At 56.1% G+C, this 24,781-nt stretch overlaps 1 protein-coding gene and 1 pseudogene across 6 annotated transcripts in view; one reads left to right on the forward strand and one right to left on the reverse strand.

The window, feature by feature from the left end:
* The window catches only part of CDK18 (cyclin dependent kinase 18), a 30,991-nt gene extending 11,515 nt beyond the window's left edge, over positions 1–19,476 (forward strand). For 3 of the 6 annotated variants that reach the window (XM_064477113.1, XM_031438717.2, XM_064477112.1), the window contains exons 2-16: positions 10,621–10,771; positions 10,953–11,092; positions 11,657–11,782; positions 12,629–12,685; positions 13,503–13,617; positions 13,812–13,906; positions 14,067–14,129; positions 14,546–14,669; positions 14,772–14,892; positions 15,679–15,776; positions 15,993–16,098; positions 16,246–16,288; positions 16,967–17,057; positions 17,380–17,457; positions 18,142–19,476. In XM_064477113.1, the coding sequence (XP_064333183.1) occupies positions 10,648–10,771; positions 10,953–11,092; positions 11,657–11,782; positions 12,629–12,685; positions 13,503–13,617; positions 13,812–13,906; positions 14,067–14,129; positions 14,546–14,669; positions 14,772–14,892; positions 15,679–15,776; positions 15,993–16,098; positions 16,246–16,288; positions 16,967–17,057; positions 17,380–17,457; positions 18,142–18,176 (1,416 nt within the window). In that variant the 5' untranslated portion in view covers positions 10,621–10,647 and the 3' untranslated portion in view covers positions 18,177–19,476. Of the gene's footprint in view, positions 1–8,499; positions 9,088–9,853; positions 10,772–10,952; positions 11,093–11,656; positions 11,783–12,628; positions 12,686–13,502; positions 13,618–13,811; positions 13,907–14,066; positions 14,130–14,545; positions 14,670–14,771; positions 14,893–15,678; positions 15,777–15,992; positions 16,099–16,245; positions 16,289–16,966; positions 17,058–17,379; positions 17,458–18,141 lie in introns of those variants that run through there. The other 3 variants (XM_064477114.1, XM_064477111.1, XM_064477115.1) reach the window with 3 other exon arrangements.
* LOC116148706 (phosphatidylinositol N-acetylglucosaminyltransferase subunit P-like) lies at positions 7,916–10,203 on the reverse strand (annotated as a pseudogene).
* Positions 19,477–24,781: the final 5,305 nt, after the last annotated feature.

Consider the following 24,781-nt stretch of genomic DNA (forward strand, 5'->3'; position numbering starts at 1 on the left):
CCCCGGGATGCCAGCGCCTGAAGGCCCCTGCAGTTCTGTTGCTAAAGTTGGGCATGACGAGGAGACCAAAGAGATGTTAACAAAGATTCCATGACAGGTTCTTAAATCTGGACTAGGGAAGGCTAAAGGAGAGGTGAACTTGATGCTCTGTTTCTCCTTTTACTGATTGTGTAGAGGATGGTGGGCCTCAGCGTCTGTCTTTAAGCAAACAGAGAGGAAACAGCTGTGAGCTATTTCTTAGTGATTTAAGGAAGACCTAAAAAAAGGTTTCAGACTATGGAATTTTAAAAACACTGGGTGGTAGGTGAGGGACCTTCCTTAAAGGTCTACTAAGGATGCTGCTGCAAGGGGTCCCCTCTGTCTGGGAGGTGAGGCGGGCCTCGTCTGCAAGCAGATGTGACAGACAGGTCTTGCCTGCTCCGACCCCTTCCTCCAGCCTCTGGTCTGGGATGTTCTGCACGGCCAGGACCGGAGCTGACAGAGGGTGCATTGTCCCCTCTTGTCACTTGGAAATCCAGAGCCTCCCTAAAGATTGCAAGCCAGCCTTAGCCGGGTCTCCAAAAAAAGGCGAAAAAGAAACTAACAGAAGATGATACATGTGGCTTCCTTCCTTGAGGCTCAGGAAGCCAAAAAGCAGCAGAGTTTCAGCAGAGCCGATGTGGGGCCCACACGATGGGGCGGTCAGGGGTCAGGAGGGGTCATCTGTAGGGGTCGAGGCCAAAGTCTGAGCCTGACTGGGAAGCCCTGGGAATCTGCCCCTGAGAGATGGGAGGCCCTGAGGGCCTGCCAAATGCTGCACACAAGCCCTGGAGTCCCCAGCTCGATGTATGTTCAGTTGGAACCTCTCATTAGGGTCATTTCTATCCCTGATCCATCCCTCACTGTGGTGTTGCACCTGCCAACCCGAGACCTCCGCAGACCTCACCGGGGGGAGTTGCTGTGGGGCAGGACCACCCTTCCGCCCCCCCCCCCCCCCGCCTCCCACTCCTATCCGTGAAGAGTTGGCTGGAGAAGAAGGGCTAGGTTACAGCTGAGGCTTGGAGTCTAGTGGGTACCGACAGTCTCCTGGCAGCCCTTCTGCCTCCAAACAGCTCCCGGAACCAAGACTTCTCAGCTTTCGTAGATTCACTCATTGATCATTTGAGGATTTGCTCGGTGTCAGGCACTGGGGGTGCAGGGATGAGTCAGACCCAGTCCTTGCCCTTAACAAGCTCACAGGCAAATTAGGGAAACAGGCAAGCGAGCAGTCACAGTGCAGGGAGCCAGGTGAGCTGCCTAGGACATCCAGAATGCCAGGGAGCACAGACGAGGGCCCCCAACCTGGCTGGGCCAGGGGAGTGTCAGGTGAGAGAGGATGTGAGGAGGGGGGTTGTGCTGGACTTGAGCCTTGAAGATGCGGACACTTCACTGGCTTTCCCCATGTCCCTCGCCCACGGATCCCTGGGTTCCAGTTCCCACTAAGAGCCAGGAGAACCGAGGAGAAAAATGTCCCAGGGAGTCTGGGTCCCGGGGCTGGTTGACTGACCCCCGGACTTGCTCTAGTGTGCCCAGAAAGAGGACAGGGCCAGGCCACCTCCGTGGGCTCAGGTCCCTCCTGCTGAGAGTGGGGCCGGCCTGACAAGGAGAAGATAAACCTAGAAACAGGTCCTTGGCCTGCCGAGAGTGGGAGGAAGAGACAGACAGATGGACAAACAGTGTCCTGGAGATTCAAGGTGCTGAAAGGTCCTTGACTTCAGTGGGCCTAATGTTTAAATATCTGTAGAAAAAAGCAGCTTAAGTCAGTCATCCCACCAACACTGACTGAGCACCTGGGAGGTTCCTCCCACCAGGTGAGGCGCTGGGCGAAGCTGCCTGAGACCACGTCTTGCCCTGAAGGACATCACACTCTAGTTACCACGCAGCTCATTTCACCTGTAGGACGGAGGGGCGGCCATGTGCGGCTTCCCAGGGGAAGCAACGCTTGACTTGAGTTTGGAAGCAGATTTGCCGAGGAAAACATGAGGAAGGGTGTCCCAGGCCAAGCGAACATTCGCTTGCGACGTGCGTGTGGTTTACTCCGAGAATGCTAAGTTCGTTCCATGGAACAGCCCTCCAGGGAGAGGTGGAGCTGAGACCAGGAGACAGGGGTCAGAACACCAGAGGCCTAGTCTACTGGCCTCTGGAGTTTGGACTTTTTCCTGAGGGTGGTGTTAATATTGAAGGATTTTAAAGAGGGGAGTGATGTCATCAGAAAGCAGCTGAGAAAGTTAGGTCCCGCAGCCTTGGTGGCAATTGGATAGAAGGCTAGGTATTCTGCCCATTTAGCAGACAAGGAAACCGAGGCGTGGGTGTCTTCCCAGGTCCCAGTGCTAGTAGGTGGGAGAGCTGGGGTTTCTTCCATGACTCCAAACTGCAGAGAATTTTGGAGAGCAGGCCTGGACAGCACGTGGCCCTCACCGGGGGATGTTTGCATCAGGTAGGACACTGTGGGGGCTAGTGGTGCGTTTGTCCAAGGATGGGGCGACCCTGAGCCCCAGACGCTTCGCCTCCTGCAGGTTAGTCCAGCTGGCTCCTGGAAGGCCTCCCCTGCCTGCTTCCTGCTTTCCAAACAGAGGCTGTGGGAGTCTTCTCTGAGCTCTGTCCCTGTGTCCAGAGCATCTGTTCATTGGCAGGGTGACTGCAGGCCTACCTGTCCCCTCAATTCTGGCCACCCAGAGGCTGACAGCCTCTGTCATCCAGGCCGGAGCTTGCGGAGTGAGGCGGGCGATGAGGGCTGGCGGGCTTCTGCCGCTGCCGCTGCCTCTCAGCTCCAGGCAGCCGTGGGGTGACTGGCCTCCCCCGAGATTTGTCGCAAGCTCGGGAAACTAAAGCCTCAAGCGGGTGCGTGGCAGGGTCAGTGAGAGGATGAAGGAAGAGATGGTATCTGCCAGCTCCCTGCAGGCACAGTTCTGGGAGGAGGGCGTGTCTGATGCCTTAGCTCCTGACGTCTGCAGACTTGGTCAGCCATGGCCTCTAGTTCTTTTGAAACCTGCCCAAAGGCCCAAAGTGACTGAGGGACTGAGGTGGGGGTGGGAAGTGGGCAGCCCAGAGTGTCATAAGGATCCTAGCTGGTGGTCAGCCTTTGGGACCAAGGGTCCGATTCTGGGCTTCAGAAAGTGGGCATCTGGAAGTTACATCCTTCATCCCCTGTCCCTGGGCTCACAGAGACTGAGTCGGAAAAGAAAACAAAGCAAAACAAGAAGAGGGACTTAGAAAAGCATCTCACGTGTGCCTGGAACACGGTCAGTGCTCCATGTCTGGTGAACTAGACAGCCAGGCCTGCTGTGTGTCACCAGCACTGGGGATCAAAGTGCCCCTGGTGAGGGAGACACGAAAAAGTCCTCCCTGTGGTCCCATCGGATTATGCACATTCACGGAGTGTGCCCGTCAGAGGGGCACCCCGTGGTCCTGGGGGGTCTGGGAAGCTTCTGAAGACCCGGGACCTGAACTGCATGCAGGTGTGGCGGGGGAGTGGGGAGAGCAGAGCCAGAGAGGAAAGGGGCAGATCTGGAAGGACCTTGCGTGCAGGCTGTGAATTGGGGCTTTTTTCAGGAGGAAGGCAAAGGGGCTCCTCATCAGGGTTTCCTGAGGAGTCTCAGAGCCTGGCTCCCTGGAGGTTAAGAAGCGAAGCTGCCCCCCGCCCTCTGCACCAGGCTGCAGCCAGACTTCTGTGCGGGGGGCGCTCTGCCAGCCTCCTCCTCTGCCTCCGTGGTCTCCTGATCTGGGCCACCCAGGTATCCCAGCAGGCTGGTGTCAGTTACGGGGCCTGGCAGAGGTTGTCCTGGGGGCGGGGGCAGCAGGCTGTCTCTGGCGCCTTGCTGGCCTGCCCCGTGGATGAGAGTGGTCAGCCAGGAGGCTGAGGTCCCCTGCCCCACGTGGCCCTGCCGAGTTTTGTCAGTCTGAGTGGGGCGCCCCCTCCTGCCTGGCCTTTCCCTCTCAGTCTGGTGGCTCAGGCCTGCCGATTGCCGACCATGCTCCCTGCTTCCTGTTCCTCTTCATCCCAGGGTCTCAGAGCGCCTGTTGGGCTGTGGGGAAGTCTGTGAGGGAGGTGTTTGCTGAGCTTTATATGGGCCTCTTTTCTGGCACATTTTTACGTCTGTGCAGGAAGTTGCGAGAATAAAAGGAGAAAAGAGAGCTAACATTTTCTGGGTGTCTGCCTTGTATCAGCTCCCTCAGCATCCCTACTCAGACATCCATTGGACGTCACACTGGTGCCCAAACCCCATTCCCAGTCTTCCCACCCCAACCTCCTCGCCTGACATCCCTCATCCCCACAGTGGTCACCCATCATTCCAGTTCCTTGGGCCAAACCCTTCAGTGTCGTGCTGGACTCCTTTCTCACACCCCCTATAGAATCTGTCTACAAATCCTTTTGGCCCCACCTCCACTGCTCCATGCTGGCCCCAGCCGCCACCTCCTGACTTGGCTCCCTGCTGCCCCCTTGCTGCAGCCAAATCCCAAGGGACCCCAACATGATCTGCTCTGCTTGTTCCCCTGTGACCTCCTCTCCAGCCACACTGCTGTTCCCAGACCATAACCACACTCACTTCTGCCTCAGGACCTTTGCACCTGCTGTTCCCTTGCTGACCTGCTTCTGCCAGATTCTGTATGACTAGCTTCCTCCCCTGTGCCTACTCAGAATTTTTCCTAGAAGATGTCACCTTCTCAGGGAGGACTTCCTGACGACCCCCATTTAAAATGGCAACACCCCACCTCTCACACCCCACCGCTCTTTCCTGTTTTATTTTTCTCCATTGCACTTGTCACCATCGAACATACTGTGTTTTTTATTTAGTTATTTTGTTGTCTGTGTTGCCTCTCCCCATCCCCATTAGAATGTCAGTACCATGAGGGCAGGATTAATGTGTGTTTTGTTCACAAGTGGATTCTCAGGGTCAGAAACAGTGTCTGACATGTAGGATCTGTTCAGTAAATAACTGTCCAAAGAAAGACTCGAGCCAAAGCCACCTGTGAAGGTGTCACTTAATCACCACCATCATCCTGCTAGTGGTAGCACCAGGATTTGAACCTGGGTTGTCTGGCTTTAATTCAGGGTGGGGTTGGAGGAGACCTGGAAGGTAGAAACAGCACTGACAGCCTAAGCCACAGGAAGGGCCGGGGTTGGGGGAGTTCCAGTTAGGAGAAGAAAGGAGCAACGTGGTCACTGAGTTTGCGTGCTTGGCAACAACCAGGAAATTGCTGCCTGATTCTCAGCAAGTCAGTTCCCCTCTCGGAGCCGCATTGTCCTCCCCAGGATGGTGAGGGATTAGAATGGTGGCTCTGTAAGTGCTCTCTCCAGGAGTCCAGCCCCTTCTCGCTGGGCGCACGGTGGCCTCCTGGCAAGTGTCAGTTTCCTCCCAGCCTGGCTCCTCCTAACTCCTGTGCCACCCGCTCTCTGGCACCGGCAGGAAGTGCTGGGCTGGCTGATGTGTACCCAGGAGGAAGTGATGGAAGGTGGGCTGAGAACTGTATGGACTCACCTGTGCAGGAGGGAAGGCCCGGCTGGGGGTCTGTCTGCCCACCCCCGCCGCTCCAGAGGGGTGCTGCTCCTCCAGCGTCCCCCTATCCCACCTGGCCAGGCCAGCCTCCTCGAACGCTGTCTCCCTCTTCCCCTGGCACCAGTTGCACGGGGACAGCCCCAGATGGCTCCCTGGCCCTGGGGACAAAGGCCACACTGTGTCCAGGCCCTGGGCTGGCCTCAGGCTGGGTGACACTGAGCCCTTCTGTCCCCAGATAGGGGTGAGGGGCAGACAGCACCAAGGTAACAAGCCTTTTTCCTGTCTCCCTTCCCCCCTTGACCCCCAAATCTGAGGAGCTGACTCTCCCAAGAAGGAAGTGACAGAGGCATCTTGTGTCCTGACCTAGGGAACAACAGACCATTCACCGCCCCATCTGCCCTGTCACACCCAGACCCTGCCGGGCCCAATGCCCCGATTGTCCCCATCAGAGCATGGTGTCCACCGCTGCTGCCTGCTCCCCTGCCATCAGGAAATCCATCTCTACATCTGACCACCGTTGCTCCTGCTCCAGTGACAGCCACTTCCTCTTGGTCTCTTCTCAGGCTGGGTGGGGAACAGCTGGTCCCCATCATTTCACTTGGCCCCACATTCCTGCTCAAGTCAGCCGTCCCCAGTTTCACCCGGGCTTCCTGGCCCCACTGGTGGCTCTTTGCTCCTAACTGAACCATGAGGAGGGCGGGTGCAATTCAGGCAGGTTCTCCTTTGTCTTGTAGAAATTGAGGGCTTCCCTCCCAGGCGGCTTTTGATGTGCTCCCCACCCCTCCCCTGCAGGCAGGCGCAAAGACGGGAGATTTACAGCAGCTACTGGTGGATTCCTGAGCCACAAAGCCAACGCGCCATCCCATAAGCCCAGACTGCAGGACGGCTTTACGGGGAGCCCTGTTTTTAGAAGAGGGCATGACTGGCCCGCAGACCTCAGGGAACCAAGTGCCTGGTGCCCCTACCCCCTGCATGACCATGACAGCCCAGGGCATCAGTCTGTGCAGGCCAAACATTTTCTCCCCTTCCGGGGAGAGGGGGTGGTCCTCCTGCATTGCCTCCACCTTCCTGTGCCTCCCAGCTCCGAAGAGTCCCCATCTCAGCACAGTAGGGCAATCTGGAATCCTGGGCAGGTAACCATCCCTTACCTGGACCTTAGATGCTCCCCAGCCGTGGCTTCAATGTTCAGATCATTGGGGATGCTTTTTAAAAATCATTTTCTTGCTCAACATCATTAATCATCAGAGAAATGCAAATTTAAACCACAGTAGAAATCACCTCATACCTGTCAGAATGGCTATTATGAAAAAGAACCCAAATAACAAATGTTGGTGAGGATGTGGAGAAAGGGAAACCCTCCTACACTGCCGGTGGGAATGTAAGTTGGTGCAGCCACTGTGGAAAACAGTTTGGAGGTTTCTCAGAAAACTAAAAATAGAACCACCACATGACCCAGCAGTTCCACTCCTGGGTATGTATATATATCTGAGAAAAATGAAAACACTAATTTGAAAAGATACGTGTACCCGCAATGTTCACAGCAACATTATATGTAGTTGCCAAGATATGGAAGCAACCTGTGTCCATCAACAGATGAATGGATAAAGAAGATGTGGTGTGTGTGTATATATACATACACAATGGTATACTACCTAGCCATTAAAAAAAAAGAAATGAAATTTTGCCATTTGCAACAATGTGGATGGACTTGGAAGGTATTAATGCTAAGTGAAATAAGTCAGAGAAATAGAAATAGCGTATGACATCACTTATGTGTGGAATCTAAAAAATAAAACAAACTAGTGAATGCAACAAAAAAGAAAAAGACTCACAGATACAGAAAACAAACTAGTGATTACCAGTGGGGAGAGGGAAGGGAGGAGGGGGAAAGTGGGGGAGGGGAATTAAGAGGTGCAGGCTATTATGTCTAAAATAAACAAGCTACGAGGATGTATTGTACAACACAGGGAATACAGCTAACATTTTGTAATAACTACAAATGGAGTATAACCTTTAGAAATTTTGACTCACTCTGTTGTGTACCTGTAACATGTAATTTGTACATCAACTCTACGTCAACTAAAAAAAAAAAAAAAAAAAAGATAAATGCATTTTCCAGGCACCATCCTCAGAGCTTCAGTTCCAGAAACTGAAGAGAGACCCAGAAGTCTGAATTTTTTAATGGTACTGCAGTATTTTGCTTATTCTGTCTGTTAATAAGTGCTATCTGAGAATATCTATACTGTTAATGGAACAAACTAAAGAGAAGTTCAATTTCCTTTTTTTTTTTTTAACATTTCAATACTGGATATTCATTAGAAAGATGGTCAAAATAATTATGGTCAAAATTTTTAAGTCAAAAACGTAGAATGAATGTTTGGTGTTAGTCTATATACAGCTCAGGTTTTGGTGTACAGTTCTTCGGCTGCAAGAAAGAGCATTTGGGTTACTTTTACTAAGGGAGCACCTCTCAGTGCTGGGATGGCCTCTTGGTATCTCTTCTGCTGTGGACTTTAGCACAGTTATCTGTGACTGTAGGATCGGGACTGAGTGGAGAGGTACTCACCACGTTTACTCCAAGTAAGAGTAAATAACCAATTACTATAGTAACGAGGAGGTACACGGGCAGTGCAACTGCCCAATATTTTTGAGGCCAATAGGTTAAGCCTAAGGAGTTTAGCGAAGATTCAGGAATAAAAGCCCACATGAGATATAATATGAAGCCAAATTGGGAGCTTAAGAAAAGAACAAAGCCGTAGATTGCTCTTTCTGGAAATGATGGACGGTGAATTTTCCATTTTCCCTGTGGCTTCAGATAAGCTCTGAAGGCTTCGAATCCATGCAGAAAAGGATGGGCAAACAGGGCGCCCGGGCCTGGGTGCCTGGGGCCATTCCCTGCTCTTTTTTGGGGCTTTCTGTTTCTCATTCGAGACCGGGGTTGGGGGTTGGGGGTTGGGGGATAGCTCTTGACCTTGGGTCCTCCATGCACCCAGGAGTTGATTTTTTCCAACACTCCCTGGTGATTCTGATGTTCAGCCAACCTGTAAACAGTTGATCCGTGCAATGCAGGCACCTCCACTGTCGTGTCGTGTGGGAAATGGGAGTCAGCAGGCAGGGCGTGTCTAGGTCCTCTTGTCATTGGAACCCACAGGCCGCCGCCACCACCACCACAAAGGCCCCATCATGGGGCCCCTGCAGACTGCACACAAGAGTGTGAGGTGGGTGGCAGCCCTCTGGGAACGTCCTGTCTGTGAGAATCCTGCAGACGGTTGGCCCAGGACCTCTCATGGAGCCAGGAGGAGCAGCTGAGATTGTCTGGAAGGGATGAGCTCCAGGATGGAGAAGGAGGAAAGCCCCAGACTGGCAGGCTTGGCAAGGAAGCTGGAAGAAGGGCTCTTGGCTACCTTCTCATCAAGGGTGGCCTCACAGCCCCCGGGTTCCTGGAGAAGAGGCACCAGGCTTTACTCACCACTGTAACCCCAGTGGCTAGCGCAGAGCCTGGCGTGGCGTCGGTACTCAGTGATCGCTGGTTGAGCTGAGCTGAGGGAGACTTCAGGACCCACTGACAAAGGTAGACTGGGCTGGCTGTGCAGACCCGGGGCCTGAACTGAGAGGTGCCAACCTGAGGAAGGAGGGCCTGGCCATACCCAGTCTCTGGGCACAGGGAAGCTGGAGGACCACAACTTAGATGCATTTGGGGGCAGCCAGGAACCAGCAGGCCCACGGAAAGAATGCTTTCCAGGCTGGGTGAAGAGGCAGAAGGATGTGATCATTAAGCAAAGTAAACATGTTACTGACCCATAATCCCTTAAACCAGGAGGATTCAGGAGGGGCCTGGTTGCCTTGGCAACTGAGCACTGGCCAGTGACAGTGCTGAGAGCATCCTCTGGGAATGGGCTGAGCTGGGAGAGCGTGCAAGGTGGCCCCCTCCTGTCACAGGGCTGGTCTGATGGCTTCGTGGCAGGCGTGGGTGGGGGTCCTCGTGAGGCCTTTTGGTCCCAGCCGCACTGTAACTGAGGGAGAAGTGGGCAGAGCAGAATGTGGGGGCGGCCACGCTGGGAGCTTATGAAACCATGGAGGGGAGGGGCGGGGAGGCGTGACAGCCCCCGCTCTGGGTTTTCAGGGCAGATCAGAGGGGGAAGGATCTGCGGGAAGGAGCAGTTGCATAAGGCTCCCTGGCAGGCCGGCCGGGTGTCCCCTCACTCAGAGGACAAGAGAGCTGAGGAGCTGCTGGGGGCCGCCCGTTCTGGCGGGGGCGGGGGACCTGGGGGTGAGCAGAGCAGCCTGCCCCCTCCCCCCATCGTGTTGCCTGCAGGGACACGCTGCCTGCTGTGGCACTGGAGGGGCCAGCCTTGCTCAGCCTCCCCTCCCTGGGGCCCTGCCTATTTCCGGTAAACTTCTGTGTTTCCCTTGAGACATTCAGCTGCTCCTGACCTCCCGTATTTCAGCTGGAGAGATGGAGCTGGGTCAGCTGAGATGCATACGTTCCCTCCCTCATCCCTTTCCTCTCTTTTTCTGACTCCTGGGGACCCAGGACAAGCCAGAGAGGGACCTCCAAGTGTCAATATCAGGATGAAATGGGATTTGGACCAGACTGTGTCACAAGGCGGTAGGCTAAGCTGATGTTCAGCTTACAGGCATCAATCTGTAAGACTTACTGGCTGTTGACAAATTCAGGCTTTTCCATGCAAGTTGGTAAAGAGCTGCTGGCCTGAGGGCCACCGGGTTCTGGTGCCTCCTTCCAGAATTCTCTAGACCTCCAGCAGCTTAAAGGTTCCTGCCTGGCCCTGGGGAGATCTGCAGGAACCTATTGGCACTTCATGCTATTATTATGAGCAGTACTTTGCTGGGCTGCTTGGTACACATTATTACTATCTCCCCAGGGACAGGGAATCCTTGAGGGGATGAGATTCACAGGGAGGAAGAGGGTTAGGACGACTGCCTCTCCGAGAGCTTGAAGTTTACTGGGGAAGGTGCAACCCTGGCCCGTGGGTGCAGGGTGACAGCTTGATGGGAAGACAAGAGACCATGACCCAGAATTCACATTTGGTGTCGACCAGACCCTGTCGCCCTGTTGTCACTTCTCTTCTCACTTCTGCCTAAGGACCCGGCTGCCTGATCCCTGCTGATCATGAACAAGATGAAGAACTTTAAGCGTCGCTTCTCCCTGTCAGTGCCCCGCACCGAGACCATCGAGGAGTCCTTGGCCGAGATCACAGAGCAGTTCAACCAGCTCCACAACCGGCGCAATGAGGGTGAGGGGTCTGGGGCCCTTCCCCAGCCCCTCCCTCGTCCCTGTTCCCGCAGAGCCCCCTCCCTGACACATCTTCACTGCCGCCTTGGTGGGGGAAGGACAGAGATCTGGGGTAGACTCCCCGCCCCACCCCAGTTCGGGGCAGAGAGGCAGGGAGGGCAGCTGATGCCTCTCCCTCTCAGACCTACAGCTTGGTCCTCTTGGCAGAGACCCCCAGCCAGAGTCCAGCACCTTCTCCCCCACAGACAGTGGGGAGGACCCTGGGCAGCCGTCGCCTGGCATGCGGTACCGACGGCAGAACCAGCGCCGCTTCTCCATGGAGGTGAGGGGCTGCGGGCTCTACGCTGTGGGTGCACCAAGGAGGGTGGTTGCCTTGAAGCCAGACTTCGTGGGTTCAAATCCCAGCTCTACCATCGATCAGCTCTGTGACCTTGAGCAAGTTACTCAGCTACTGTGTGCTACAGTCTTCCTGCGTTAAAATCGTCCTCAAGATTAAATGAGTTAACGTATGCTGAGTGCTCAGAGCATTCCTGGTACATAGCACCAGCGAGACAATTTGACTGTTTTTACGACCCATATATGTGTGCCCAAGTGTATAAAAAAATATGCTCACAGACAAGCAGTGCAGGAATCTCATCCACAGATGGTGATTCTGAGGCCCAGAGAGGGGAAAGGATCTCCTAATATCACACAGCAACCCCTGGACGTTCATGTGTGTCTTGAGCACATCTTTGAAGCAGCTGTGAGCCTGGTGTCACAGCCCGTGGTTCGGTCCTGCTGGGGTTGCTCACATGGAAAGCCAGGCCCAGGGTGAGAGGCGAGGGTCCCGCAGCCCTCTCTCCCTGGAGCGGACACTGGCATCCGCATCTCATCCTCGCCATTGCAGGACATCAGTAAGAGGCTTTCTCTGCCCATGGACATCCGCCTGCCGCAGGAATTCCTGCAGAAGCTGCAGCTGGAGAGCCCAGACCTGCCCAAACCACTCAGCCGAATGTCCCGCCGCGCCTCCCTGGTGAGTCCCAAGAATGTCAGAGGTCACCAGGGTAGACACTGTCCCCTACAAGACACATCAGGCCTGGTTTTCCCTGTCCCAGCTGAGGCCGGCAGTGCTTTCCAGGGGCGTTTCTGTGCCTCTGGCGCCACCTGCTGGCCGGAGAGGATTCCTATAGCGGGTTCTCCTTGGTCAGTTTCTGTTCCCTAGTTGGGTCCTAACAGGGCTGGAGCTGAGCTCCAAGCCCTTTCTGGGCTCGAGTCTTCACCAGGTGAGACCAATAGACCAATTGGCACACGTTCCCAAGTCCTGACTGCTTATCAAATTTCCTTGGGAGCATCTTACAAAACGTAGATTCTGGTTTCCACTCCAGGTACCCACAGAACCCGACTCTGGGTGGTAGGGCCCAGGAATCCGTATTGTTAAGGGTTGGGAACTACTGAGCTAGAGGAAGTGTGCCGATGAGAGAGGCTGCAGGGAGGTGGGCTCTGAACTGGACACACAAGGTCCAGTGGAGAAAAAGACACAGTTCCTGTCCTCCAGGGGCTAGTAGTCTGACCAAGATGGAGACAGACAGGTGATAAAGGCATGTGGCAATCCCAGGACTAGAGCCCTGGACTCTGTACCCCCCACTGCCATGGGAGGAAGAAGCTCACACGTCCAGGGCTCTTTCCTTTATCGCAGGGCTAGAGGGGAGAGGTGGAGAGGGAGGATTTGGGGCCCCCCTCCCACTGCCAGCCTCGGTCATCCCCTCCCCCCCATGGGGGTCTCACTCCCTTCCCACCAGGAGGCTGGGGATGGGGAGGTGTAGTATGTGGGGCTACCGGGGCCTTCAAGCTCACAGGACCCTGTGTCTCTCCCTCTCAGTCAGATATCGGCTTTGGGAAACTGGAAACATACGTGAAACTGGACAAACTGGGGGAGGTAAGAGGTTGGGTTCAGTTTTCTTGGGGCCGTCAGGCAGGATGGCCAGGAGGAGGACCAGGGTCTTACCCCGCCCTCCCTGATCTGTGTTCACACTGCCCCTGCTCCACAGAGGTGCGCGACCTTGGCTGTGCGATCTGGCCCAGCCCTTGTCCCGTGTCCTGGAGGAGGGCATGAAGATGGAGTGGCTGATGGGCTCTGGGGCAGAAGCCAGTCCCTTTTTTTTTTCCCTGCAAGTACTTCTTGTCTGGGATCAAATCCCAAGTCCACAGTTACTAGCTCTGAGGCCTGGGGCCAGTTATGCCACGTCCCTCTGTGCCTTGGTTACTTCCTCTGTCAAAGGGAGACCGTAATTGCTCTGCGACATGGGACGTGAGGGTATAGTAAGCTTTTGTGCTGTGTGACTGTTAGCTGTTTCCATTATCACTACGCCGCCGGCCCTTTGTGCTGCAGGCTGGGGGTGGGGGATAGTTTACAGAGAGGAGGTGGGCACCGCCCTTTCCCTCCAGGAACCCAGGGTAGACCTACATGTAAACATCAACATAATTTTAAGGAAGAACAAAAGCGGTGTTATAATAGAGGGGCCCCTCGCCTGCTGGGGGCTTAGAGGAAGGTCGTTTTCTTCTGAAGGGGCAGGAGTCAGGGACAGCTTTACAGAGAAGTGAGCTTTGGAGGAAACAGAATTTCAGTGAAAGCAGATGAGGGAAGGACCCTCCAGCCAAAGTCACAGACCAAGCAGAGGCATAAAGAGGGGGGCCATTGGACAGAGGAGAGCTGGGCCTGAGTGTGGCTGGGCTGCTGGAGTTCTTGTTCCCAGGGCACCTATGCCACAGTCTTCAAAGGGCGCAGCAAACTGACAGAGAACCTCGTGGCCCTGAAGGAGATCCGGCTGGAGCATGAGGAGGGGGCACCCTGCACTGCCATCCGAGAGGGTACAGCAGCATAGAGTCCTGCGGTCTCGGGGCTCCTGGGAGGAGAGTTCATTGGCCTGAGCCCTGGTGGCGTGGGGACTCCTGGGGCTGATCCCCGGAAGGGAGGGTATGAGGGGCACGTGGGGCCTCAGGGAACCTGAGTGTAGTGGACACGCAAGTACAGTGGAGAAAAAGACATGGTTCCTGTCCCGTAGTGTCTCTGCTGAGGAACCTGAAACATGCCAACATTGTGACCCTGCATGACCTCATCCACACGGAGCGCTCCCTCACCCTGGTGTTTGAGTACCTGGTGAGTTGGGGGGGAAGGGGGCAGAGGGCAGGATTAGCCCAGGTCTAGGGGCAGCTCAGTGCCAGGGGCCTGGCCCACTCCTGGGCTTGGGCCTTGCCCATGGAAGGGTTCCTGGCCAGGGGTTGGGTCGAGCGGGGCTGAGCCAGGCCCTGTGTTCCAGGACAGTGACCTGAAGCAGTATCTGGACCACTGTGGGAACCTCATGAGCATGCACAATGTCAAGGTAGGAGCCTCCGTGTCATGGACCCCCCCCCCAACCCTGCCCACCAACTCTGAGCATCAGTTTCCCTGTCTGTCAAATGGGAGCACCTGCCAGGATGAAGAGGCTTCCAGGGACGCTGAGAGGGATGAAAGACCTCTTCTGTGTGCACACATCCCCGCCTGTGGCCCCTCTTGGCTCCTCGGTTGAAGAACTCTCTCCTCCCCCACCATCCTAGCTCCTCCGTACACCTGGTGCCCCTCGTCTGGATGGGATTCCCTGGGGCAGCTGGGGCCCAGGGTGGGCAGTCCGGGCAGGTTCCTCACCTCCGCCCAGTCTTTGTCCCCATCCCTGTCCCAGCCATGGGGCAGAGGCAGAGGGTCACCCTGATGGGACATGCTCCCACCATCCCCTGTTCACCCTTCTTTTCCCTCCCCCAGATTTTCATGTTCCAGCTGCTCCGGGGCCTTGCCTACTGCCACCGCCGCAAGATCCTGCACCGCGACCTGAAGCCCCAGAACTTGCTCATCAATGAGAGAGGGGAGCTGAAGCTGGCCGACTTCGGTGAGGCCCGAGCCCGCAGGGCTTGGGGAAGGGGGGTCTGACACGGTCTTCTTGGGATGTGGGTGCCGTAGCGTGGAGGTTCAATGACAGGTCTGTCCCCAGGACTGGCCCGGGCCAAGTCAGTGCCCACGAAGACCTACTCCAATGAGGTGGTGACCCTGTGGTATAGGCCCCCCGATGTGCTGCTGGGCTCCACAGAGTACTCCACCCCCATTGATATGTGGTGAGTGCCCTGGGGCCGAGGGGAGGGGGCCCTCCACACCTCCAGGCTCGCTTTTTGCTGTCCCAAGGGCCCCTGCGAAGTACTGTCGAACCTCTTTTGAGTAAAAGCCATGTGGCATCCTGTTGAACTGAATGTTAAAGAATTAAGTCTGAGCTACATTTGGGTTTCCCTGGCTCTAAATAGACCCTTCAAGGCCGTGCTTCTGAAATATCCCCCTCAAGAGTACATAACAGCTTACCAGAAGGTACAGGAAGGCCCCCACTGTAAATACAATGAATCTTGCCCAAGCATCAGTGCTACTGAAAAATTCAGAAGGGGTACATTATTTTTGTGTTAAAATTAACACACACGCAATTAGGTGTAGAATGAAAAGTGAGCCTAATTTTAAAGCTAAAACACAGGTTTCCAACGAATGGCCACTGTGCCCTCTGCCAGGGGCTTCCTTGGAGACTGGACTGTGGGCTTCTCTCTTCCAGTGGAGGCACACGATGGAAAAAGTTTGAGACAACGCAGTTTGAAGAACTGCCATGTGGGTGCTGGCTATGCAGACCCTGACCATCCAGAGTGAAAGGGGAGAGGTCAAAGCGCCCTAGAGCCCAGAGAAGCTCCCAGAGGGAGGCTGTAGTGGGGGGCTGTGCTGTTACTATGAGCCTCTGCAGCCGTGGGCCACCCACCCCAGTGCCGTGACCCATTCGAGCCACCGAGGCATCGTGGTGGAGCAGCGCTGGGAAGCGCGGGTGCAAGGAGGCCCAGCCTGACGCCGCCCCTGCCCATTGCTCTCTGTAGGGGCGTGGGCTGCATCCACTACGAGATGGCCACGGGGAGGCCCCTCTTCCCCGGCTCCACGGTCAAGGAGGAGCTGCACCTCATCTTCAGACTCCTCGGTCAGTGTCCTGCGCTCCCTCCCTCTCACCACGAGGGGGCGCGAGAACTCTGTCCAGCCCAGGCGCATAATGGGAATGCGAGAAGCAGCTTCGGCCTGATCTCCAAAGGGCGGGGACCCCTCAGCTATTCTTTGCCCCCACCTTCTACCTTGTACCCCTTCAAGTCACCCTTGGCCCTGGCTTCTCACCCCTCCCCACCTCTTCTCATCTCCCCAGGGACCCCCACGGAAGAGACGTGGCCTGGTGTGATGGCCCTCTCGGAGTTTCGAGCCTACAGCTTCCCCCGGTACCTCCCCCAGCCGCTCATCAGCCATGCTCCCAGGTAGCCCTTCCTCCCCACGCCTCCTCTCCTGCCTGTGGTTCTGGCTTTCCCTCTGGAGGTGGCCACAAGCTCCATCCAGCCCACGCGGGCCCCCTCCTCCCCCACCCCCCGCCAGGCCAGGCCTGTGCCAGCTCCTTCCTCCTGCAGGTTGGACACTGATGGCATCAACCTCCTGACCAGCCTCCTCCTGGTGAGTGTGCTCCGCCCTGGCCAGGGACAGGCAGTCAGAGAGCTGAAGCCCCAGGACCCCACCCAGCCCTCAGTCCCAACCCACGTGTGTGCTCACGGACTCACAAGCCTGAGCCGTGTCCCCCTGTGCCCTCCACCCGCAAGGTCTCAGACTTCAGAGTGGGCGTGCTCCGAACGCAAACCCCAGTTCAAACCCTGGCTGTGTAGCTTTGGGCAAGTTACAGAGCTTTTCTGTGCCTCAGTTTCCTCAACTGCAAATAGAATTAATAATGCACATTTTGTAAGCTGGTCGTGAGGATAAACTGAGGTTATGGAACACACTTTAGAAGGGTGCCTGTCTTGAATAATGACACGATAAAGGGTAGTTGTTAGTATTACGTATGAATATGACTGGCATTGAAGTTATGACCTTGGATGCTTTAGCATCTGTAATTTCCATCCCAAGAGGAAGTCATTCTCCGATGGTCCCATTTCTGGTTTTCTCCTGGTGGCTGGAGACCTGGGACCCTGAGCTTTGAGACTGCCTTGGGTTGGGTGGGCAGCTGACCCCGGGGGCTTCTCAGGTCGGACTCTGGTGCCTCCCATCTTGGCCATGTAACTTAGTATAGCAGTTGCATTACCCAGAGGGGTCCCTGCAGTCCCCTAGCTGGGGCCAAACTGCCCACCCTCTGCTTTTCAGTACGAATCAAAGAGTCGTGTGTCGGCAGAGGCGGCCCTGAAGCACCCGTACTTCCGGTCTCTGGGGGAGCGTGTGCACCAGCTAGAAGACAGTGAGTGTGTCGGGGAGGCTGGGGGGAGAGGGCAGGGCCACCCCAGGGCCAGGGAAGGAGGGCAGCCAACGTGGACGGAGGAGCCGGAACAAAGAGGCCAGAGGCCCCGGGTCTGGCTGAGCAGCCTGGCTTCCCCTCCTTGGGTTCTCATTTGTAACGAAGGGGTCAAACCCTGGCGATCTGAGGTGCCGCCTGAAAGGCCCAGTGGGGTGCTCCTGGGCTGGTCCTGCCTGAAGGGGGTACTCTCAGCTCCTGTACTCAGTGGGCGTGGGGACTGCTGGCTCCACTCAGCTCTCTCCCTGCCTTTCCCCTCCCACCACAGCTGCCTCCATCTTCTCCCTGAAGGAGATCCAGCTCCAGAAGGACCCAGGCTACCGGGGCCTGGCCTTTCATCAGCCAGGTAGGGGCTTGTTCCTCCTCCTCCTCCTCCTCCTCCTCCCCCCCTCCTTATTAGAGAAGACCAGGGCAGGCTACTCTGCCCTCTCGAGGGACAGAGACAGGGCCCAGCAGCAGGCTCCTTCCATGGAAATCAGCATGGCCTCCCCTCATTGGCCTCCCTTCCTGTGGGGAGCAGGGGAGGGGCTGGTTTCCCTGTCTTCTGCCCAGGCTTCCTCCTTCAGTGTCTCCTTCCTCCATTCCCACCCCAGACAGAGCGCTGCATCTGACAGTAGCCCTGACGAAGGTGCACGCTTTCTCTGGTGCATTCTCTCTGCAGCCTCAGAGCTCTCTAGCCTCCATCCTGGGAGAACTGTATGTTTTCTAGACTAGCTCGTGGCCTCAGACATGACAAGTGCTTTCCATGTATTATCTCATTTCATCCTAAAACACCGCTTAAAGTTGATACTGTGGGTTAGTGCTCCCCATTTCAAACTAAATGAAACGGGCTTTGGGAGGCTAAGTTGCAATTTCATGTAGCTAGTAAGTAGCAGAGGTGGCATTTGAACCAGGACTGACCAGCTCCCGAGCACATGCTCTTGCTGGCTCTATCAGAGGAACTGTGGAGGATGCCCGTCCCTCCTGATGGCGGGTGACCTTTGGCCCAGCCTTCTCCCTGCAGTCCCACATCTTCCCCTCCATTCTCCAGGGCGAGGGAAGAGCCGGCGGCAGAGCATCTTCTGAGCTGTGACTGCACTACTGAGGCCCAAGGGATGACAGGTCACATTGATCACAAATGCAGCAGGATGGGGCCCGTGTGGCCTCGGAGGACAGAGGAATGAGGGCTAATGGCGGGCCCAGAAGACTTCTCTGCAGCCCTGCTGGCCACGGCTGTTTCCTCTCCCTGCTTCCCACATGCCTCCCTGGTGGCCTTGGCCTGGACACCAACCCCCTCCATCTCCTGCCCTGGGGCAGGGCAGGAGCTGCTTCTCTGGGAGGAGGTGAGGGGGCAGAGGGCGGCCTCAGACACTTCCCCACCCTGAAGTGCTCGGGCACCAGCGTGGGACCCACGTGGACCGGAGAATCTGGAGGCCAGGCCGAGCACTATGCCTTGGATGTGGGCACCACCATGCCCCACTTGCCTCACCAGTTTGATCGAGTCCCTTTTGGGCTCTTTGGAGCCCACACATCTTTCCCCTTTTCCCCTCTGAGAGCAGGAAGCAACGTGGCACCTTGTCAGGGACCCTGGAATCCTGGGTGCCAACATGTGTTCCAAAGCCTACCCCCTACCTGAAGGGTGGGTGTCCCCAGAGCAACAGAGGGAATCGTAGCCCGCCCCTTTCCCACCATGCCCCACTCCCCACTCCTCGCCAGGGGCCCGGAATGCTGCTGGATGCCCAGTTGAGTCCAGAGGTGGCCTGGCCCCGCCAGCCGCACTCCCGCCACCTCAGCCGCCCCCGCCCATCTCCCCAGTCTGAATGGGATTGCCTTAAATTGGCAGGTGGTGGAGAACTCACTGTCCTTGGAGCTCTGACCCACGCTCCTACCTGTCCACCCTTTCCCGACAGTGGCTCCTGCTTATCACCCCTGAGCACTGATAAGCCAGCCCTGTGCCAGGGTCCCGAGGATGGCTGGCACCCAGATATGCAGGGTCACCTTGACACTGGGGCCAGGCCGGCCGCAGCCCCTTGGGGCTGGCACAGCGTCCCTTGTCCCCTCCTCCCCCGCCCCCTCCTTCCCAGCCCCTGTGGCCCTGTCCTTGCTCCGCAGTATCTGGGCACCAGCCTCCCAGTGCTCCTGGCCTTCCCAGAGGGAGAGTCAGTGCCACAGTCTGAGGTACAGGAAGAGGGGACAGGATAGGACAGGCTTTGATCCTGAGACCCCTGCCCCACGGGGGTGGGAGTATGAGGGGCCATGACCCCCAAAGAAGGCACCACCACTGCCCCTATGGAGCATGCCTACTGTATTCCCAAGGTTTCAACACTTGACTGTCTTAGATGGCAAGGCCAAGGGGAGGCCAGGCCCCCAGCCCACCCCCCTCAACTGAAGGAGCAGCCCTGAAGGGTCTTGGCTTCCCCACAAGTCCCTCTCCTCCCTGACTGTACTGTGAATGTCCTGTGACTCAGCACAAAAACAGATAATATATTTAATTCATGTACAGAAAAGAGTGACAGTCTCATGCAGAAAAGCTGATTTTGACAGATTGATGCCAAAGATGGAGGACAGAAGGCCCTTCTCAGGGCCTCCTGCATGCAAGTGGGGCTTGCTTGTGCATATATATATATATATTATATATATATATAATATATATATATATATATATATATATATAAAGTGGAGAGAGAGTTTGGTTTGTGTGTATCTCTGAACCCACCCTGGGCCATGGGCATGGTGCCCTGCACCCTCCCTGCTGTATTCACGGCTGGAAGTCAACTCTGGGTGTCATGGGGTGGGAGCAGAGGAGCCCTGGGACTCCATGCTCTGGGTCCCAGCCTTGGCCCAAGTTGGTGCCTGAAGGGTGGGGCCAGCCAGGAGTCCCGGAAAAAGTCCTGGGGTTCTGGCTGCTGTAGCTGACCCGTGTGCTCCCGCAACCAAGCGGCTTTCTGACTTTAGGGGAGGCAGGGAGGGAGGTTCAAGAGAGGGTTGACATGGTGGATGACCAAGGAAGGCCAGGGCAGCAGAGCCAGGGTACAAGCCTCATGATAATTCTGGTTCAGACCTGACTCCCCCTTCTGCTGCCCAGACGGCCTCTTACTTTGGGTCTGTCCACACCTTCTTTGACACACATCTCTCAAAGTTCTCAGCATCCTGCTCTGTTTTCCAATTCAGTGTCCAGATTTGTTCTCCACAAGCCACCCTGAGAATGTCAGGCCCCAAACCACACCTCCCCACCTTACCTGTCTAGTGGCCTTGTGTCTGGCCATGAGAACTTTCCAGTTTGCCTGCACACTCAAAGAGTGGAGGCTGCTTCCCAGAGGAGGAAGCTAATGTTGAGAGGCTGGGCGATGTCACCCAAGGTCATGGAAGTAAAGGGTGGGTCAGGGCTTGGTTCTCAACACCTGTTCCACCAGCCTAGACCTCCTCACCTCTTAAAGGCAGCCAGTCACCAAACTGGAGGCCAGTGAGTGCTTGACCGGAGGGCAGGGGCCAGGAAACACATTGGTGGGAATCAGAGTCTTTTAAGTTGCATTTGGGAGGGGACTAGAAGAGCCCTAAGGTTTGTTAGCCCCCTGCTATGCAAAGCCTCTCATTTAATCCTCACAGCAGCTCCATTTCTCCCCATATTGCAGGTGAGGACAGTAAGGTTCCCAGGGGTTAAATGACTTACCTGGGGTCACAGAGCAAATTAGAATCCCAGTCTGTCTCCCACCCCGGCCCTTGGAGGGGAAAGAGTGGAGAAGAAGGGAGGTGTAGACAGGATGGAGCCCCAGGAGCCAGGGAAAGACATGAAAGGGAAGGCCCCGGGGCAGACACTGCTTTGCTGGAGCACCTCTCGAGACCAGAGACCACCACTGTATCACGGGCAGCAGCAGCCCGAAGGTTTACAGAGGCTCCTGCCCCTTTAAGGGGGGGGGGGGCCGCGCAGCTGATCCTGTTGTGGAGGCTCACGAGGGTAGTGGTACTTTGGAGGTCTGTGTGGAGGCATCAAGGCACTCAGCTTCTGCCCTAGAAAGTTTGGTGCGGTGGGGCCAGGGGGCAGGGGGAGCACTCAGCTGGACAGGCTTATACCAGGTCTTTCGTGCAGTTAGTGCTCAGGGAAAAATGATGGTTCTGGGGAAGGAAGCTGGAGGGGCACGTCACTCTGGTCATGAACTACTGGGGCAGAAGGGCTTCCAGGGTTGCCCCCAGGCCACCCCACCGGGCGCACGCACCCTGTTTCCTGGTCTCCCCACCATCATTCCCATATGCCTTTGGCTCTCACAAACAGCAGCCTGCCCTTTACGCTGGAGTCCCTGACCCCAAACCCCCATCAGCCAGTCATTTCCCCCTCTGGCCTCACTTCTGCTCCTGGGATGGGTCAGGAGTGCTTGGCGCCCCGACGACGGGCCTTTCCTTTCACCTGCCTGCTCAGTAGGGGCATTCCTGCTGCAGCTGAGAGTGAGAGCAGCTCTCCTGCTGGGCTCTGCCCCACATCAGCTCACACCCTGGTGGGACCTTCGGCTGGATCTCCTTGCCCCACCCTTCCTGTGGGCTCTCAGTCATCCTTTCCCATCCTGGGTCCAGCAGTCAAGGCTGATGCCCCACGGGCCACTGCCCTCTTTGCCCTGCTAGGCCATCTGGGCCATCCAGGTGTCGGACACTGTTGCCAAACCTACTTTCTTTCCTCCTCGAAGCTGCTCAGCCCCTTTCTACCCATCTTTCCACCTTCATCTTTGCTCAGACCGCCACTTCCAGTCTGGACACTCCATAGCTCCCCCATGCCCTGTCTCCAGAGCAAATCACCAGCAGCATGACTTGGTCACAGGCTATCCCCCTGCTAGGTGCTGAGACACCAAGATACAAGACTCCACGCTCACCTTCTGAGAGCTCAAACCTACTGGCGGTGATGGCCTCTCTCAGCAGATTATTATCAAGTACGCACTGTGTGTCAAGCACCGTGCTGGGCACTGAGGATGGGGCAGCGAGCTCCATTACACTGTCCCTGCTCTCAGAGAGCTTACATTCCAGTGAGGGAGGACACATCACCCAGATAAACACATGGCACATCAAAGGGTCAGGTGCGATGAAGCCCCATCAAGCAGGGTCGGGGAGATGCAATGGCGGTGGGGGAGGGGCGGACATATAGTGTGGGCGGGGCCTCTCTGATAAGACTGAGGGGAGCAGTGACTCGTAACGGGAGAGCCATGTGGACCCCCAAGGACAGAGTAGTCCAGCAAAGGTGCTGAGGGGGGTCCTCAGAGACAAACAAGGTGGCAGCTGGGCCAGAGCACAGCGGCCGGCGGGGTGGCAGGAGGACCGCCTCGCTCCCGTGGAGTGGTGGTTCTGCACAGGAGATCCACCGGAGAGCACCCAGGAAGTACTGATGCGCGGCTCCGGCTTGGACTGACTCACTCCGATTTTCCAGCAGTGGGACCAGGCATCATTAATTTTTAAAAACTCCCCTGATGACCCCAGTGTGTAGCCAGGGTGGAGAACGGCACATATGGGGTCTTGTGGGCACGGGAAGGACTCTGGATTCCATTCTGAGTTGGGAAACCGCTGACCTCTGTTTTAGAAGGGCTCAGAGAGGCTAATAGGAGATGTCAGTCCCCACGAGGAGGGTGCTGTGGGACGGGAGGGGGAAGGACTCCCTACACACACACACAGGCACTAGGATCACAGGAGGGGAGGAGGAGCCGCCTCTCGAGAGAGGTGCCCTGAGATGGGGGCTGTCATCCCAGGGACGGTGAGGCGCCTGAGGCTCTAGACGACATAACTTGCCTGGCCACACAGAGAAAGGGCAATGTGTTGTCAGAATTCGAACCCAGGTCTGCCTGCCTGAGCAGCACAGTGCTCACACCGCACTGCCTGCTCCCCAGGCTGGGGTGGGCGGCTGGGCTAGGAGGCTCCGCCTCACTTGTCTGCTGGGACTTGGAGCAGCACCTCCCCTCAAACCCCGTCACCTACTAGCATGGCTGACAGGCAGCAGGTAGACCCCCAGAGGATTAGCCAGAAGTCACTGCGCCCAATCCCACCACATGTCCCCCTGCCATCACCCAGCTCCTCCTCAGGACCCTCTGGATCTCCCCAGTATCCACCAAGTCAAAGGGCAGTGTTGGGCACTGGGGGCCCCAATTCCTGCTCCAGTGCTGTGATCAGTGTCCTTTCTCATTTTGGTTTGTTTGTTTTTTTCCCTTTTTTAAATGGTGGTACTGGGAATTGAACCCAGTACCTCATGCATGCTCAGCACGCGCTCTACCAACTGAGCTATACCCCCACCCCCATGACGACCAGCATCCTTTCTGAAGGCTGGTGCCCAGCTCCAGTGAGAGAGCGCCAACTCTCTCAGACAGGATGGAGGCGGGCAGGCAGGCGGCTCAGATGGGATCGCAGATGCCACTGGGCCACTTCTCTCTCCTCTGTCTCTCTCTCTCCCCCTTTTCGCCCCTCTCTCTGCCCCTCCCCTGCCCCTCCCTCTTCCTGGGATGGCTCTGAGTAGCACAAACCCAGAGATCAATCATCTGACTGGGCCTCTTCCTTAAGGAAGCCTCTCCCTGCTGTTCACCCCAAGCCCAAACCCCTAAGAAGTTCTCCTGATGCCAAGTCATCCCTTTCTCTTGCACCTTCATCCATTTCATCCGAGTGATGCCAACACAAGGCGGTGGCGCTGTGGCAGCGGTTGTGTGTGCATGGCGGGGTTCAGCCAGAGTGGCAGACACGTGGCTCGGCCCTCCAGGATGCAGTCAGCCCTCCTCCCTGCTCAAAGCTTCTTTCCCAGCTCCTCATCTTCCTGTCGCCTCCCAAGCTCCTCCCTCCCACATTCACTCATCATTCATCTGACTACACACCAGGCTCTGTTTCCAGTATCGGGGATACAAACTTGACCCTGACTTAGACTCCTACTTGTAGGAGCTCAGAGTCTCAGTGTCAGTTAGGATGTGGTCTTTGCTTCCTCTCCTGAGGTCTCGGTTATGTGGGGGAGGGCGGTTGTCCATTAGTTATTCTTTTCAAATTTGCCAAGGGTGTTTGTTTGTTTGTTTTCTTGTTTCAGACACAACAAAGATTTTTTATGCCATCCATGTTTTCCCTGGAGGAGGGATCACCTGGGTCCCTAGTTCCTGGGGAGGAGACTTGCACTTCCACAGCTCCAAAATACATGAACCTGGATCCAAATCCCAGCTCTGCTGTTTACAAGCTGTGTCACCTTGGGCATGTTACTAAACGTCTGTGTCTGTTTCCTTCTCTGTAAAACAGAGATGCTGACAACATCTTTTCCACGGGGTTGTAAGGAATCATGGGAGAATCCCCATCCACGTGCTCCGTGAGCGGAAGTGTGACTGTCACTCTGCACAGGCCCAGCCCTTTCTCCACCAGCAGAAATTCCGGCTTGCTCCCTCCCCCAGGGATCCCAGTCCTGGCATTTAAATTGGATCATACTTTTTCCTTTCTCACATTCTTCACCCTTGATAAGATCTCAATTAGCAAGAATGTATTAAGCACATTCTACCTGAACAAATTTGCAAGGCTTTAAAATTACCTCAGCCCAGAGTTTTGTCTTCACAGACCTTTAAATGGAGCTAGGGAAGTAAACACTGGAAAACTGTTTACGATAAAAAGCTTTGGGTCACGGGTATCACTCAGCAGATCAGCTGCCTTCTGGAGCAGTGAGCTCTCTGTCCCTAGAAGCATTCAAGCAAGGGCTGGGAGGC

This window comes from Camelus dromedarius, chromosome 21, assembly GCF_036321535.1.
Source record: "Camelus dromedarius isolate mCamDro1 chromosome 21, mCamDro1.pat, whole genome shotgun sequence".
Taxonomy (NCBI): domain Eukaryota; kingdom Metazoa; phylum Chordata; class Mammalia; order Artiodactyla; family Camelidae; genus Camelus; species Camelus dromedarius.